This window comes from Felis catus, chromosome F1, assembly GCF_018350175.1.
Source record: "Felis catus isolate Fca126 chromosome F1, F.catus_Fca126_mat1.0, whole genome shotgun sequence".
NCBI classification, from domain to species: Eukaryota; Metazoa; Chordata; class Mammalia; order Carnivora; family Felidae; genus Felis; species Felis catus.
In genome coordinates, this window is record NC_058384.1 from 16,396,876 (window position 1) to 16,414,984 (window position 18,109).

At 36.1% G+C, this 18,109-nt stretch overlaps 2 protein-coding genes across 12 annotated transcripts in view; both read left to right on the plus strand.

Moving 5' to 3' along the window:
- Positions 1–18,109, plus strand: part of RABGAP1L (RAB GTPase activating protein 1 like) — a 762,235-nt gene that overhangs the window by 264,164 nt on the left and 479,962 nt on the right. The window contains exon 13 of one of the 11 annotated variants that reach the window (XM_045049368.1): positions 10,419–10,550. The exons of the other annotated variants lie outside the window; for them this stretch is intronic. Within the exon in view, the coding sequence (XP_044905303.1) occupies positions 10,419–10,490 (72 nt within the window). The 3' untranslated portion in view covers positions 10,491–10,550. Of the gene's footprint in view, positions 1–10,418; positions 10,551–18,109 lie in introns of those variants that run through there. 11 annotated transcript variants of the gene reach the window in all.
- On the plus strand, positions 10,628–14,101 carry GPR52 (G protein-coupled receptor 52). Its single transcript, XM_019821654.3, has one exon. The coding sequence runs from the start codon at positions 10,639–10,641 to the stop codon at positions 11,722–11,724; it is 1,086 nt and encodes a 361-aa protein (XP_019677213.1). The 5' UTR covers positions 10,628–10,638; the 3' UTR covers positions 11,725–14,101.

An 18,109-nucleotide genomic window follows, 5' to 3' on the forward strand; every position in this document is an offset into this window, starting at 1 on the left:
AATTTCCTAAGATGCGTGGTCATGTTCAGATAATGCATTTATATTAAAAATGTACTTTTTAAAGGGAATTGTTGAGGGAGATGGCAATTCAGTAGAAAGTAGAAGTGTTATTAATTTCCTATTCTCAGGTTATTTGTGGGTATAGTTTCTTAAGGAGAAATGATTAAACAGAAAGTCTGTTGATAGTGAAGAATATGCTTACCTTTACTATCTGAGCTTTGAATGAGCTGCTGTGTGCTTTTTTATGGTTTATCTTTAAATTTCTAGTTTTCGTAACCAACTTTAAGGGGTAGGTGTTAGCTCCATTTTACAGATGGAAGCTGAGACACGTGGGAAGAATGACATACCCACGGCGTCATAGTTAATGAGTGCTGCAGCCTGCTTGCCACCCCACGTCTGGCGCATTCTAAAGCCTGTACTGTCTTCTTTAAGTCATAATCTTTCCTAGTCTTCAAGTATGATAAATGTTTACTAAAGATAATAGCCCAAGCTAAGGAAAATGAAAAGAAAGATCATACTGTGCATGGTTTTACTTGCTTACTTACTTACTTAGTTATTTTTACTCTGCATACTATTTTTGACTGATTAATTTGGTTTTAATTACATCTTTTATTTGCGGGTTCCCCCTACTAAGAATTAAACATACAGGTAGAGGTGCCTGAGTGGCTCAGTCAATTAAGTGTCCTACTTCAGCTCAGGTCATGATCTCCCGGTTTGTGGGTTTGAGCCCCGAGTCCAGCTCTGAGCTGACAGCTTGGAGCCTGGAGCCTGCTTCCAATTCTGTGTCTCCCTTTCTCTCTGCCCCTCCCCCACTTGTGTGTGCATGTTCTCTCTCTCTCTCTGTCTCAAAAAAAATAAACATTAAGAAAAAATAAATGTACATATATATTAGTATTTTCTTTCTTCCTTTTCCTTTGTGACTGGTTACAGATAATGAAATTTCTCAAAGTTTTTGCTTTCTTGGCCAGTTGTCTTAGATCCCGCCTAGCTGGGGCAGTCCCAGAGTGTTGTATAACTGGCATTTAATACGAAGCCTTTTCTCACTCAGTGTCTCACTTGCATCTGGGCTGTTGTGTCTGTGAGTACAAACACTGAACCATGAGTCAGGTATCCTGATTGAGAGAGTGTGAAAGTAGGCACAGGATAGATTTACTTATTCTATCTGTTCTTTTAGACATTTCAGTAGCTCTCTTTCTTGCTTTGGAGGATTCTGGTATTTTTCACTCAAGTAGTTTAGGGATCTAATTTGGTGGTTTTACATTTAAGAAATGGAATGCTTGAAACATGTAAGTGCAATCATAGCTTTATCCTTCTTTTTGGCCATAAGTTACATGTATGTGAAATAACAGATCTTAAGTGTCACATTTTGATGAGTTTTGATATGTATAAATGCATGTTACCCATGGCTATCGAGATACACCATGTTTCCAATCATCTCTAAAAGTTTCCTTATACTTCTTGTTGGTCAACACACATCCACATCCACACCTGATTTCTTTCATCAAAAATTAGTTCCATGTATTTCAGAACTTCACTGTATGGACATATTACAGTTTGTTTATTGGTTTCTATGTTGATGGATATATGGGTGGTTTTCAGTTTTGTGCTATGAAAATTAAAGTTGTGGGACACCTGGGTGGCTCAGTCGGTTAAGCATCTGACTCCAGCTCAGATCATGGATCTCGCTGTTCACAGTTTGAGCCCCCACGTTGGGCTCTGTGCTGACAGCCCAGAGCCTGGAGCCTGCTTCGGATTCTGTCTCCCTCTCTCTCTGTCCCTCTCCTGCTCATGCTCATGCTCATGCTCTGTCTCTCAAAAATATATACATATTAAAAAAATTAAAAAAAAAAGACATTCATTATAAAAATAAAACTGCCCTAGGACCCAACAATCACATTACTGAGTATTTATCTAAAGTATACAAAAACACTAATTTGAAGAGATACGTGCACCTGTATATATGTAGCAGCATTATTTACAGTAGCCAAATTATGGAAGCAGCCCAAGTGGCCATCAAGTGATTAATGGATAAAGAAGAGGTGGTGTGTGTACACACACACACACACACACACACACACAGGAATACTATTCATCCATAAAAAATAATGAAATCTTGCAGTGACATGTATGGAGCTTAGAGAGTATAATGCTAAGCAAAATAAGTCAGTTGGAGAAAGACACATACCATATTTCACCCATATGTGGAATTTAAGAAACAAAACAAGCAAAGGGAAAAGAGAGAGAAGTGCCAAGAAACAGACTTTTTTTTTTAAATATGAAATTTATTGTCAAATTGGTTTCCATACAACACCCAGTGCTCATCCCAACAGGTGCCCTCCTCTATACCCATCACCCACCCTCCCCTCCCTCCCACCCCCATCAACCCTCAGTTTGTTCTCAGTTTTTAAGAGTCTCTTATGCTTTGGCTCTCTCCCACTCTAACCTCTTTTTTTTTTTTTTCCTTCCCCTCCCCCATGGGTTTCTGTTCAGTTTCTCAGGATCCACATAAGAGTGAAACCATATGGTATCTGTCTTTCTCTGTATGGCTTATTTCACTTAGCATCACACTCTCCAGTTCCATCCACATTGCTACAAAGGGCCATACTTCATTCTTTCTCATTGCCACGTAGTATTCCATTGTGTATATAAACCACAATTTCTTTATCCATTCATCAGTTGATGGACATTTAGACTTTTAACTATAGGGAACAAATTGGCAGGTGATAGGGGAAATAGGTGATGGGGATTAAGGAGATCACTTGCTGTGATGATCACTGGGGGCTGTATGGAAGTATTGAATCACTGTGTTGTACACCTGAGACTAATATAACACTGTAAAAAAAAGTAAAAAGTTGGGCCATTTTACACTAATACTTAAAAAATTTATAAGAGTTTGACTTATGCATTCTTACCGATATTTAGTATTTGCAGTGTTTTAATTTTAGTCATTCTGGTGAGTATGTAGTGATATCTCACTGTGATTTTACTTTGCCTTTTCTTGATGACTATTGATGCTGAATACTGATGGCCATTTCTTCCTTTGTGAAGTACCTATGATGGCATTTCCCCATTTTTAATTGGGTTATTTGTATTTTTACTAACAAAGTGTAGGAGTCCTCATATATTTTGGATACAGACTTTTTGTTAGATACATGTTTTGCTAGTGTTTTCTACTAGTCTTTTGACTTACTGATTTTTTAAATTTTTTTTCAACGTTTATTTATTTTTGGGAAGAGAGAGACAGAGCATGAACGGGTGAGGGGCAGAGAGAGAGGGAGACACAGAATCGGAAACAGGCTCCAGGCTCTGAGCCATCAGCCCAGAGCCCGACGCGGGGCTCGAACTCCCGGACCGCGAGATCGTGACCTGGCTGAAGTCGGACGCTTAACCGACTGCGCCACCCAGGCGCCCCGACTTACTGATTTTTTTAATGCTATCTTTTGAAAAGCAGAATTTTGTTTTTAGTATAATTCATTACATTTTACCTTTATAGTTATTTTCTGCATTTTAAGAAACCTTTGTCTACTTACATGTCATGAAGATATTCTCCTTCTAGGATGTTTCCTTCTAGAAACTATATATTTATAGTTTTAATCTTTATGTTTAGATCTGATTATCTCAAATATATTTTTGTGCGTGGTATGAGGAAGGAGTCTAAGTTCATTTTTCTCATTATCCAAAGTTTTCTAGTAACATTTACTGAAAAGATATTCTTTTCCTTTTGACTTGTTTTAAAGTCTGTTAAGATTCAGTTGGTGTGAGTTTATTTTTGGACTGTATTCTTTTTAGTGATTTATTTGTTTATCCTTGTGCCAGTCTTCCAACTTTTAAAAGATCCTTTCACAAGATTGTTTTAGCTACCCTACGTCCTTTTTTATTTACATAAAAATTGTAGAATCACTTAGAATCAACAAATAGCAATATATCCATAGATTAATTTGAGAAAAGCTAACATTCTTATTAATAGTGTTGAGTCTTCTAATCCATAAAGGTAGTATATCTCTCCATTTACTTATGACCTTTTAATTTTATAGTTTTCAGGGTAGAAGTCTTACACATCTTTTGTTTTAAATTTATCCATATTTTCTGTTTTTGGGGGCCATTGTAAATGGTTGTTTTAAAATTTCATTTACTGTGATTTGTTGCAAGTAGCCAGAAATTCAATGATTTTTGTATATTGCCCTTGTATTTGGACAAGATTTACTCATTACTTCTAATAGTCTTTGGGATAGATTTTTGAAGTGTTTCTTATGTGTGTAGTTATGTCTTCTTGTATGGCTTAGCTATTTTTTTTTCTTGCCTGTTACTGACAGGGACCTCCAGTATAAAGTGAATGGAAGTGGTGAGAGCAGACATCTTTGCCTTGTTTTCTATCTTAAGAAGAAAGCTTTTACTCCTTCACCATTAAATATCACTCTAGCTATAGGATTTATCAGATTGAGGAAGTTTTCTTCTGTAATGCACTCACTTAATAGCTGTGAAATATTTGTGATTGTTAATAACTTGTCTCCTAATGAAATAAAGCTAATAATATAAACTCGCTTTCTATCCTTGAGAGATCACTAAATCAGTGGATTGTAACATATGCTACTTTTTTTTTTTTTTTTACATTTAGACCAAATTGCTTTGATAGAATATTTAACATATATTGGTACTGCATTTTGCAGCATTTGCTAGATAGGATTTTTCAAAGCACTAGTTAAATATTCATATTGAATTGGGTTTAGAGAGAAGTATAGATAAATAATATTGCCCTTAATTTGAATTTATTAGGCTAATTCTTCTTCTGAAATTTGGTTATATGTTTTATAGCTTTCTTGTGAAGCTTGTATGTCATTCAAGGGGGATTATAAGGAACTTTGTGTATTCTGAGGTTCACAGAAACTGGTTATTAGTGTTTCTTGTCTTGCAGACTTTTGAGCTATTTTTATGTTCTTTACATTAAAGCTTATTAAACACGTACTTGTTTAGCTCCAATTTTATGCCCAAAAGTGTAAAGTAGGTACTTAAGATATAATGTGAACAAAACAGGTATTGCTCCCTTCATGGGGCTTGCAGTCTAGTCAGAAAGACAAAATTGAATGAAATAGATCATTATAAATTATGATAGGTATAGAATCTGGTCTAATCTGAGAATTCAAGGAAGGTATCTGTGAAGAAGTGGTATTTGAATTTTTTTTTTTTCAACGTTTATTTATTTTTGGGACAGAGAGAGACAGAGCATGAACGGGGGAGGGGCAGAGAGAGGGAGACACAGAATCGGAAACAGGCTCCAGGCTCTGAGCCATCAGCCCAGAGCCTGACGCGGGGCTCGAACTCACGGACCTCGAGATCGTGACCTGGCTGAAGTCGGACGCCCAACCGACTGCGCCACCCAGGCGCCCCAAGAAGTGGTATTTGAATTAAATCTGAAGGTTATTTCTGTGTTAACTAAAAGAAGTGTGATGGCATAGTAAGCAGCGGGTGCAAATGTCCTGAGGCAGTAGACAACATAGGAAATACATGTAGTACAGGGGGATGGTTAGAATAGGAGGAGGTAGAACCAGGTTAGCTAATCCTAAACAACATAGAAGTAAGATTGAATTGGTATGTGGAGAACAGATTTTATAGGACTTACTGGGACTTTATCCTAAGGGCAGTGTGAAACCACTGAAGTATTTTAAAAGGGGAGTGATATCATCTGGCTTGCATTTTTTAAAGAATATTCTGTCTGTGCATAATAGATTTTAGAGAGGCCACAGGCAGCTCATGAGAACCGCACTGGAAGCCACTACATGCACTCCCACACAAGACGATGCGAGGTTGCTTAGGGTAGTGACAGCCGAGATAGGGAAGAGTTAATGGATGGGAGGAGTACTTGAAGAAATGGATAAATTCTGAATGCATACACCTTTTTTGTACCTTTAAAATTGTTAAAAAAAAAAAACCCTTTTCTGTACATGTTTACTTTTTACAATATTATATTGGTTGTATAGTTCTCCTTGATAATCATCACCTTCTTTTTATCTTACTTACCATTGATGCTGATGTCTCTCTCTTACTCTGCTATTTAGGTCCTATTGAGTAGTTGCCTGAAATGCTTAGATGTTTAATAATGAACTATTGATTCATATAAAAGAATATATAAAATAATTTAAGGTATAAGTAAAAAAAAGCAAGTACCTGTGATGTGTCACCTCATAAAGCTATAGTTTTAGCTGTTAGAAGTAATTCTGAAGTATTCCAACTAATAATTCCTCTTAGATATTTCCCAACTAGCATTCATCAGTTAAAAGGAGAGAGAGGTGGTTGACAATGATTGCAGTAAGAATGGCAATAATCAAACACCTAATGACCCCTAACATAAAGAGAATTATGCCTAATTAAAGACAAAGAATGATTTATGTAATGAGCTATGTAAATATATGACATTAATGCTTTTTTGTTGTTAAAGCTTCACATTATAAATTAGTTCCTATTATAATCAGATTAGAAAAAAGGATAGAAAGGGAGAAAAATGAGGGACCAGTAGAACAAGTCAATGTCTAAAAAGAAGAAAATTATCTTGTTAGAACTGCTAAAGCTTTTTTTGGAAGTTGGTAGAAGGAAAGAAGAAAGTGGATCAAAGGCTCTGCTTGAACTCTCTTGTATTATCATTTATTTGCCTTTGGAAGCATGTACAATTACGGATTATTTAGAGTATTCATAGACTCAAATCCCTGTCAGTGATTAGTTTTGGGAAATAAATGTATCAAATGAAAGCGATCTAGAATTTGAATTTCCCTATGAGATTATTTTGCCATTTCTCTAATTTTGGAAATATTACATTCAAAACTGTTTTAAAAATATGTAAAGCCTATCCTTGGAAAAGGTTTATTTAGATTTTGGTAATATATAGATAACTTTAATAATTGATAGTGTTTTATTTTCTGATGGTTTTATAGTAAATCTGAGTATTAAACTCCTTTTAATATGGAGTATGGGACCTGTCTACATTCATGAATATTTATCAAATGTAATTTTTATTTTGAATATTTATTATTATTGTAAATGAGACTATTAGTTAAATCCAGTCCTGTTTGATTTTAATGCTTTTATGTATCCCTAAAGGTCAAACTACTTCCCTTGTAAAATAGGACTTTCTAGCCTTTTGTATTGTATATTTAAATATTTTCTTTCAAACCTCAACACGGTACTCATTCTATGATATTCTAACTTGTTTTATGAATTATTCTGGTAATGAGAAATGCACTTCCATTCTTTCTGTATTTCACCTAAACCCCTGGAGATTTTTGACAATAATATGGTCTTCATTCCTATAAGGCAGTTCAACATGGAGGAAAGAATAGGGTTTTCTGTTCTTTAGAAATCATTTTTGGAATCCAAAATAGTTATTCTTAGACATAACCTTACTGGCAGCCATCAGTGGAGAGGAAAGGAAAGGGAAGGAGAGAGGGGTTCATCAATATCGTGTTAGGAATGACACTTTTGACCAGTTTCAATGCTAGTTTCATGACTGTTGGAAGCAAGTTATGCTTACCTTCTGTAGTACCTATCTTCTTCCTTTGGAAAGTGATAATGATGGGTACCTACTCCATAAAGACTTAAGGTTTTTATAGAGAGGAAATATATAAAGCACTTAGCATAATGCTTGGCACACAGAATGTGCTCAACAGATGTTAGTTTATCTTCCATTTTCAGCTTAATTTTCCTTATCTAAGTCTGAAATAATTTGTAAATTAGTTCTAAGTCACTTTAAAGAAGAGTGCTGATCCCATAAGAAATATGCTTAAAATAGAAAATGTTTGCCTATAGTAAGTCAAAGTAAATAGAAATGTTTTTAACCTCCCTCGAATAAAGTAGCTTAATTTGCTTGCTTCTCACTTGGGTGTGAGTAGCTCAGTCACGGTATGACAGTTCTTTGACTCTTGAGTGTTTTCATATTAGGATAATAAGTGGAGTAAACAATCATTCTACTTATTTCTAATGCCTACTTTTCAGAGTTCACATTTGACCTTAAATATTTCCCCAAATAGATGTTAGCATAGAGGTGTTAGTTCCAGTGCTCTGTTTATACACTTAAATACATCGGATTCAGCCATTTAGTGTGGGTGTGGCAGGGATTAGAGAGATTATTAAATGACTTAACTTCTGTTAATCAAAACATACCTATATTTTAGGGAGTAAAAATAGTAGCTATATCACTTGAGTTCACGAAGTCTTAGCTGATTTTTAATAATTAATACGTTTTTTTCTGCCAGTGAGCATTAGATTACTGCTGACTTTTTAGTGTCATAGTACCTTGTGGTAGTTTCTCTACAGGGTTTAAAGGTGTATCCCAGTGTTTTTTTGTTTTTTTTTTTTTGTTTGGTTTTTGTTTTTGTTTTGTTTGTTTCTTACTGTCTGGTCCATAGGAATTAATCTTTATAAATGCTATAAGGAGACTATCTCTAGAGATTCATACATGCCATTAATATGTTATAAGGATCGGTCAGTTCCATTGTCTTCTTTTGTCAATCTTGATCAGAGCTTGCCGAGTAAGTCTATAAGCCTGCATGTGCCTGGCAACTGTTACCTAGTGACAGTTTCAGCTGCAGTAGCCATTGGCTGTGCTGTTGATTGGGGCAGGAGGACCGAGTCACCTTTCTGATGGTGGTGAGTTCTTCTGCATCAGCTCAGGATGAGGAGGAGAGGAGCAGGGCTCCGGCTCAGGTGGAGGCAGTGATACTGAGAGATTGTGAAGAATATAGCGACAGCATCCTGGTAACTGCATCACAGTAAATCGGACTTCTGAATCAAGCAGCCCAGCCTAGCAGCTGATAAGAGTGAATGTAGGTGAGAAGCATTGCCTTATTCCCGTAAGAAGAGAACTATTTTGTGATAAGTGAAACTAGGAATGTGCAAGGAGGAATATCCTGTGGCTGTAATAAAAGAAGGACTTCCCTGAATGACTTGGTGGTGCACGAGAAAATAACTTTCAGAAGAATGCTTTCTGTTAAGCTGCTGCTTTGTTCCTGAAGGAAACGTTTTTATCTCTAATGCATGTTACTTCTTCAAGAGGTATGACAACAAAGACTGACAAGAAACTCTCTGAAATACCTGTACTTTTAAAAAGATTTTTGATAAATGTTAACCTGATAACAGAATGACCTTGGAAGCCTCTTGGATGGATTCTATCCTGCAAGCCTTTCAGTATTTCAAACTCTAGGATTTAAACTCATCTTGATGCTTTAGAGGTATTTTAAAATAAGACCATCTTATAACCTACCTAATGACCCCTGTACTAATCGAGCACTTGTTCAAAATAGAAAACAGAAATAGAAGAGGCATTTTCATAACATATGGCTGCTGTATAACTGCAAGTATAGCAAACAAGGTAATTTTCCACTTTCAGAAGATTTAGTCGAAGTAATGATTTAATGTGTTAATCCTCTGATGAAAGTAGAATAGAAACAGACTATGAAGCCTACTAGAAATACCTAAGTAATAAATAATGGCAGCGTTTCTAGTCAAATAAGCTCAGAGTGTATAGGAAAGTTTCTATTGTTTAAATTTCATATATATGTGAGATATAGGTGTGGTTGCAAAGGTGAGAAATAACTTTGAGCTGTGAATCTATTATTCCGTTATAAGGAAGGTAGCATATCAGATAATGAAAGTTATTTTCAATTATTGATGCTGAAATTAATAACATTTATTTTCCCTTTGAAAAGGAGAACATACAAATTACATGTAGAACCGGTAATTGTAATGGACTAAAACTGTTTTCATCTGAATGCTTAAAAAATTGCATGCAGAATTAAAACTTTACAGTTTATCATATCTTGTCACGTGTTAACCCATTGCACATTATCTTCACTACTGGAAATATGCTTTTGTTTACTCATGAGAGTTATAGGGCAGTCTGGAGTCTGTTACCCCTATTCTGCTCCTTTGTGCCCAAGTAGACCCGAGTCTTTTAGAATTAACCTTGTGTGCATGTGTGTGTGGGGATTTAGCTTTTTTGAGAAATGAGAAATAGATCATAAAGTTCATCCACCAGCATCGAACCCTGAACTGAGCCCAAAGGCACTCTTTGCCGCAATGAACTTTTTCTTAGATTTGCAACTAGATCTTAGATCTTAATTATTTAAAACCGTAAAATATGAATCCACTTCTCATGACAGATGAAGTAGGAAGCCTGAGACAATTTAAGACTTTTTTTCCCTCATTATTTCTAGTTGATCCCTAAGAAACTACCTTTCTGATGAGCCCAAACAGCTCACAAACTCTTTTCTTCCCTTGGCAATTGATTTTTTTTTCTTTTTACAGATTTAATTTTTCATGGTGAAAGGTAATAAAATATCCATTTTCTCTAGAAGTGCCTTATGTCTTCAAAAAGTTGTTGGAGAGAGCATCAGAGGAAGCTAATCAGTGACCTTTTTTCACCTCCTTTCTAGCTTACTTCCCTTTCTCCCCCTCCCAAAGTTGAGATGTGTCACTGCTGCACTGAGACTGATGAAGAGGCTTGAGTACTCTCTGGGATGCTCGGCTGTGACAGAAGCACTGCCACTGTCTACCGAAGCTGATCCCGAGACACTCATGTGTAGAGTTTAACACATGCTGGACAGGGCACCTGCTTGCTGGAGCCAAGGCTACATGTTCCCTTAATTCCAAGCCATGAATGAATCCAGGTGGACTGAATGGAGCATCCTGAACATGAGCAGTGGCATTGTGAATGTGTCTGAACGTCACTCCTGCCCACTTGGATTTGGCTACTACAGTGCGGTGGATGTGTGCATCTTTGAGACCGTTGTTATTGTCTTGCTGACATTTCTAATCATTGCTGGGAATTTAACGGTCATCTTTGTCTTTCACTGTGCTCCACTCTTACACCATTACACTACCAGCTATTTTATTCAGACAATGGCATATGCTGATCTTTTCGTTGGAGTTAGCTGCTTGGTTCCTACTCTCTCACTTCTTCACTACTCCACAGGTATCCATGAGTCATTGACTTGCCAGGTTTTTGGATATATCATCTCGGTTCTAAAAAGCGTTTCTATGGCATGTCTTGCTTGCATAAGCGTGGATCGCTATCTTGCAATAACCAAGCCTCTTTCCTACAATCAACTGGTCACTCCTTGTCGCCTGAGAATTTGCATTATTTTAATCTGGATCTACTCTTGCCTCATTTTCTTGCCTTCCTTTTTTGGCTGGGGGAAACCTGGGTACCATGGTGACATTTTTGAATGGTGTGCCACCTCTTGGCTCACCAGTGCCTATTTTACTGGCTTTATTGTTTGTTTACTTTATGCTCCTGCTGCCTTTGTGGTCTGCTTCACTTACTTCCACATTTTCAAAATTTGCCGTCAGCACACCAAAGAGATAAATGACCGGAGGGCCCGATTTCCTAGCCATGAGGTGGATGCCTCTGGAGAGACCGGACACAGCCCCGACCGTCGCTACGCCATGGTTTTGTTTCGGATAACCAGTGTGTTTTACATGCTGTGGCTCCCTTATATAATTTACTTTCTTCTGGAAAGCTCCCGGGTCTTAGACAATCCAACACTGTCCTTCCTAACAACCTGGCTTGCTATAAGTAATAGTTTTTGTAACTGTGTAATATACAGCCTTTCCAACAGTGTTTTCCGGCTAGGCCTCCGAAGACTGTCCAAGACGATGTGCACATCTTGTCTGTGTGTGAAGGATCAGGAAGCACGAGACCCCAAACCTAGGAAACGAGCTAATTCCTGCTCCATTTGAAGAGAACTATACAGTAAATCCAGTGTAATCTGACAGGGGTTTTGGATTGTGTTCTTGATTCTTCTATAATATCTAAATAATTCTTCTGGAAGTTTGCCACTAGAGAAATATTTACTTGAATAGTTGACTATGAGATGAAGGGACTAAAGATTTCTTTTTTTTTTCCTTCTCTTTTTCCACAGTGGTGGGGGAGGGGGAGCTAGAGAAAAGAATGTATAGAGGGTAATCTCATGAGATAACTTTAGTATGTGAGTATAAATGTACAGTAATAACAAAATTAAGCACTGAAGATGAAAAAATTATTGAAAAAAGTATCTCAGAGCTTCCACAGGACATGAGCAAAGCCCCTCGGCATCTCTGTCCTCTCTGACTGAGCTCTCTCCTCTGTCTTTGCCTCTCATTCTGTCTGTCTGTCTCACTTTCTTTGTGTTTGTGGAAATGACTTACATAAATTGCCCTTTAAATGCTACATATAATATATGTGGCAAAGTGCAATTTTTTGCATCAAAGTATACTCTTAAATGTACTAATCTGCAACCCATAAGTTGTCTCTCTATGAAGGATGCATAGTAAGCATTGTATTTTATTACCTGCCACATAACCCTTTTGCTTGTGTTTTTATAATGTCCGCAGTGCAAATTGTTTGCTATAAACAAAAAGAAACAGTACTTTTGTTTCTCCTGGGTAAAATTATGTGTACCCATCCCTACCCCCTTTGTAACAGCCTGCTATTTTTTTCCTCCATTGTTCTTGATCTGCATCCTTTTGTACCTTAATCCAAAAGTGTCTTAGCTAATGAAAGAATCTACTATATAAAGCAATCATAATCTTAAATAATCTGTTCCTTCCAACAAAGGTTCTTTGAGATATTGTGTTAAATATTTTTAATAGCTTTTGTATACATTTTTATCTGGTTCCTTTCCAATTAGCTCATGTGCCCAAAGTAGTGTCTTTTTTTTGCTATAATAAAGCTTTGTTTTTCTTTAAGGAAATCCACAAATAATTCTAACGGAGATTTCAGAGTATTCACCCAGAAGTAAGGTATTGCTCTTCAAACCACACAGCGTGTCCTCCCCGCAATCCAGTAGACAATATTAACCTTTTTGTGTTAGGTCTACGAAGCTTAGTGTTGCGTCCACCAATCATTTGTGTGATATGCATTTGCATATACTATATTTTTTACAACAAAGAAAATGTAAATTATATTATGTGATCTGTGCCTAATGTTTTCTTAGCACAATACATAGATCAATGTTGCTTAACTCATCAACATTGGAAAAAATATACAAAAACTTTAAAGAGAAAAATACTTTTGTGTAGTTGTTATTAGATATTTATATTAGATCAAGCTGCATTCTTAGTACTGCTGAGAATACGATATACTTAATTATCAAATACAGGTAAGAGCTGTCAGTATTTCCTTTTGTAATCCGTTTTCATACGCAGAGATTAAATTAACTTATTTTTTAGTGTGCTACATGGAATTGTATAATAAATTGCCAGGGGTTTAGATGTAGCAAAATGGCATTTGGGGGAATCAGTCAGTAGTGAAGCAGGTGTGAGTGGTAAAACATCTAAATCTTACTTTTTTACTATAAGTTTCCTGCCTGACAGATATTTTAAAGTTTATATCAGACTACTGAGTATTTTTCTTCTCAGCATTTTGATTTATTTGTTTTATGAAATGCATTTAATGAAATGTGCCTATGACTTCAAATTGGAAGCCTAGTGTGTTTGCACACGAGTGGTTTGACTTCAGAGGTCCGTTAGTAGAAATGTCATCATTTTATTGAGGTTGTTTTGAACCTGTGTATATTTTTAAACATGTAAGAAAGGTTTAAAATAAAGAATAAAATAGTATTCTACGTATCAAAATCAGACTTTGTTTCAGTTTCATAAAAACACTCACTTAGAATCAAAATTTAATTGTTTCACATTTCTGTGGTTTGGGTTGTTTATATTATTTCTTGCCCTGTGTTTGCCAGTGGCATTTTGGATATTCAAAATGAACCTTTTAAGTTCAGACCAGTTAAAGGAAAAACAGATTTCAAGAAAGCATAATACTACTAACTTTTCAGCTGTCACAAATAGAATATTCAACATTATATGTATTATTTGGGAATCAGATTTTGATTCCTTTAGTTTGGTGTGTAAATAAATATAGCTCGAAAGGACTCAGTAGATATTCTGTAGAGAAAACTTGAGTCTGCATTTATTGCATTTTCCTCTTCTGGCTTTTCCTCATGATAATTAGTAACAACAATTATGTGTCAAGTTTTAAACACTATGTTAAGTTTTTTTTTAATTTTTAAAAAATGTTTGTTTACTTTGAGAGAGAGACAGACAGAGCATGAGCAGGGGAGAGGCAGAGAGAGAGAGAGAGAAACACAGAATCCAAAGCAGGCTCCAGGCTCTGAGCTGTCAACGCAGAGCCCAACATGGGGCTTGAACTCACAAACTGTGAGATCATGAGCAGAGCTGAAGTCAGACACTCAACTGACTGAGCCACCCAGGCACCCCAACACTGTGTTGAGTTTTATATATATTTTAACTTTTAATCCTCACTACACCCCTTTCAGATAGATACTGTTCTTATTCTCATCCTAGAGACAGGAAACTAAAGAAGGGTGATGGACGCAAGGTCACTCATTTCCTCCCCACAGGTTCATTCATATTTAGCTGGGTTAGAGCCAAAGCCTACATACTTAACCACTCTGCTTCACTGCTTTTCTGGGTTTTTGTTTTGTTTTGTTTTGTTTTTGTTTTCTTTCCTCAAAAGCCTTCACACCTTTGTACCTCTGTCTGTACCTTTTCCTTACAAATTTCTCTGAGTTTTATTCTTTTTCTTCACCTAAACATTTTGCTGTAGTCCCTTCCATACCTTGTGATATCTTTTTCCTTGATCTTACAAATATATTTTATTAGAACAGCAATCTCGTAAGCCCAAACTTGCTAGTTTAGTCTGTAATCAAACTGAAACCCTGGGGCATAGCATTTCCTTGGCATTGCCTTTATTCATTTTTGTTAAGTTTTTGTTGAATAGTTTCTTCAGATCTCTGTGAATTTCCTGTTGAAGAAAATATTTTCAGGCAGGTGAGTGGAGAAGGTTTACCACATTCTGAACATGTTCTATGTGCCAAGAGCCATGCAGAGCACATAGGCTACATTAGCTTGTTTAGTCCTCAAATCTAGCCCAACAGGAAGGTACAAGTCCCTGGGTTTTACTGAGGAGAAAACTGAGGACTTGGAACATTCAGTGTCTTACCTAGGGATAAACAGCCTCTGAAGGCCAGGAGTTCAGTCAAGGTTTCATATCCTGGAAAAGCAAGGGGAGCCTATAAGGCAAGTTCTAGGTTTAGATTTTTCATTTATTATGTTTCATGTGCAACTCTCAGGCAAGCCTTGTAACTTCCTTTTGACATATTTTAATGTGTGTTTATATAGTAAGATAATACTTATTTTGAAACTACTCTGTCTTTTTAAAATTAATATGTTTGAAGAATGGAAAGCATAACCATTATTCTCATCATTATATTTTATTCTGTGGTAATTATTCAATTTGGTTATAAGTGACAGCGAAACAATAATGCCAGAGTCTGTTACTAAGGGTTCGATTGTCTGTGGAGCCATTTCTGAAGTTACGTAGTATTGGAAGTCTTTATAACCTACTAGGGTATGAAATGTGGACTGAAATCCTGGCCTTCAGAGGCTGTTTATCTCTAGTAACACTGAATGTTCCAAGTCCTCAGTTTTCTCCTCAGTAAAGCCCAGGGACTTGTACCTTCCTGTTGGGCTAGATTTGAGGACTAAACAAGCTATTGTAGCCTTTGTGCTCTGCATGGCTCTTGGCACATAGAACACGTTCAGAATGTGGTAGCTCCTGTTTCATTATCTTTGTGGCTGCCATATTCATTGCTACCATAATTTCAAGATCACTAATTACAATCTAAGAAGATTACATTTTACAACAGAATTAATCCATTGAGTATAAGAGCTTACTAAAACAGCATTTTTTTCATATCTGTTTAAACTCAGATTTTGGCTTAAACTCAGATGTTTTTAAATATAGAAAACTTCCATAATTTTTGAAAGCTCCTTTTCCAGGAATGATTATTCATGAAGACATCATTTGACATTAAGTATAACCAGCAAGCAGTTGTTGGGATGATTCTGAGATTAATTTACCTCCTTACATTATTTATTGCATAAAATACGCTTAAACATTTTTCTTTTGTCAGGTTGGCAATAGTAAGAAAGGATTGTTCAGGAATGTTTTGCCATTTGTCTTTACATTTTAATTTTCTTCACTTACTAAAATGGAATTTAGGGTGTTTTGTTATATACAGGTTACCTGGAAGAAACAAAGATTAGCCAACAGGTTTCATTCTACATATGGCACTAATTTATGAGTTTAGAAATAAATGCAGTTGTTGCCTTGAAGGACTGTCCTCTGTCTCTCTCCACTCTGGAAGCTAATCATTAGATATGGAAAAGATACAAGCATGTGATAAATAAAGGAGATTAAGGTGTGGGGAGTTTGCTAATATAACACGTTCAGGTAGAGCCATCACAATGCACAAAAGCTTAGGTTACTGAGCTGATGTGATACTCTGATGTGTACGTTCCAACAAGCGCTCTTCTCCCCGAACAAAACTTTATTTTTGGATTAAGAAGAATATGTAGAAAGTGGCATACTCTCCAAGCAAATGTATGTATAGACATAGAAGAAAATGAAGTGACTAGAAAAGAAAAAGAAAACAACCAGATTCCCTTTTGAGTGTTTCTCGTAAATGAGTTTTATCCAGTGCTTGTTTTGCTCTGCAATTTAAAATATTCATAACTTTGTTTAATAGTATAAATGGTTGTGTTTTAGAATATTAATAGTGATGGCATTGGGTCTTCTTTATTAATATTCTGTTTAATTTGTTTTTAGAAATGAGCATTTACTTCCTTTGTACTCAGAAAAACAAAATTGTTTTATTAAAAAGAATGCTGAAAAAAACAAGAATGCTGAAAAAAACAAGAATGCTGAGGGTGCCTAGGTGGCTCATTGGGTTGTGTTTGACTCTTGATTTCAGCTCAGGTCATGATCTCACAGTTTATGAGATCAAGTCCCACGTTGGGCTGTGCACTGACAGTGCAGATTCTGTCTGGGATTCTCTCCCCCCCCCTTCTCTGTCTCTGTCAATAAATAAATGAACTCAAAAAAAAGAGAGAATGATGACTAAGCAATATTTTGACGTTTCACAAAACAGTGCTTATTGATTCTACAAGTAACATTATCCAGTAATGTCCCAGTACTGTCTTCTTTTAAAGGTAGTTCTATAGATTTCTGGTTTTTTAAAAGTTTTTATTTTAATTCTAGCTAGTTAACATATAGTATTATATGATCAGGTGTACAATATAGTGATTCAACAATTCTGTATGTCACCTAGTGTTTATCACCGGTAAACTCCTTAATCCCTATCACCTATTTAACTCAACCCTCTCCCCACTCCCTCTGTAACCATCAGTTTGTTCTCTAATTAAGAGTCTGGTTCTTGATTTGTCTCTCCCTGCCTCTCATTTCCCCCCCTTTGCTTGTTTTGTCTCTTAAATTCCACATATGAGTGAGATCATATGGTATTTGTCTTTTTCTGACTTACTTTGCTTAACATTATACTCTCTAGCTCCATCCGTGTCATTGCAAATGACAAGATCACATTCTTTTTTATGGTTGAATAATATTCCATTGTGTGTATATATCACATCTTCTTTATCCATTTGTCAATCGATGGATACTTGGACTGCTTCCATATCTTGGCTATTGTAAGTAATGCAGCTATAAACATAGAGGTGCATGTATCCCTTTGAATTAGTGTTTTTGGATCCTTTGGGTAAATAGGGTAGTTCTATTTTTAACTTTTTGAGGAACTTCCATACTGCTGTCCACAGTGGCTGCACCAGTTTACATTCCCACCAACAGTACGAATGTTACTTTTTTTCCACATCCTCACCAACACCTTTTGTTTCTTATGTTGTTGATTTTAGCCATTCTGACAGGTGTGGCGTGGTATCTTACTGTAGTTTTGATTTGCATTTTCCTGATGGTAAATGACGAAAACATCTTCTCATGTGTCTGTTGTTCATCTGGATGTCTTTGGAGAAATATCTGTTCATGTCATCTGCCCATTTTTAATTGGATTATTTGTTTATTGGGTATTTTATCAGTCCTTTATATATTTTGGATACCCACCCTTTATCAGATATGTCATTTGCAAATATCTTCTTCCATTCCAGGTTGTCTTTTAGTTTTTTTGATTGTTACCTTGCTGTGTAGAAATTTTTGTTTTGATGTAGTATAAATACTTTATTTTTGCTTTTATTTCCATTGCCTCAGGGACCT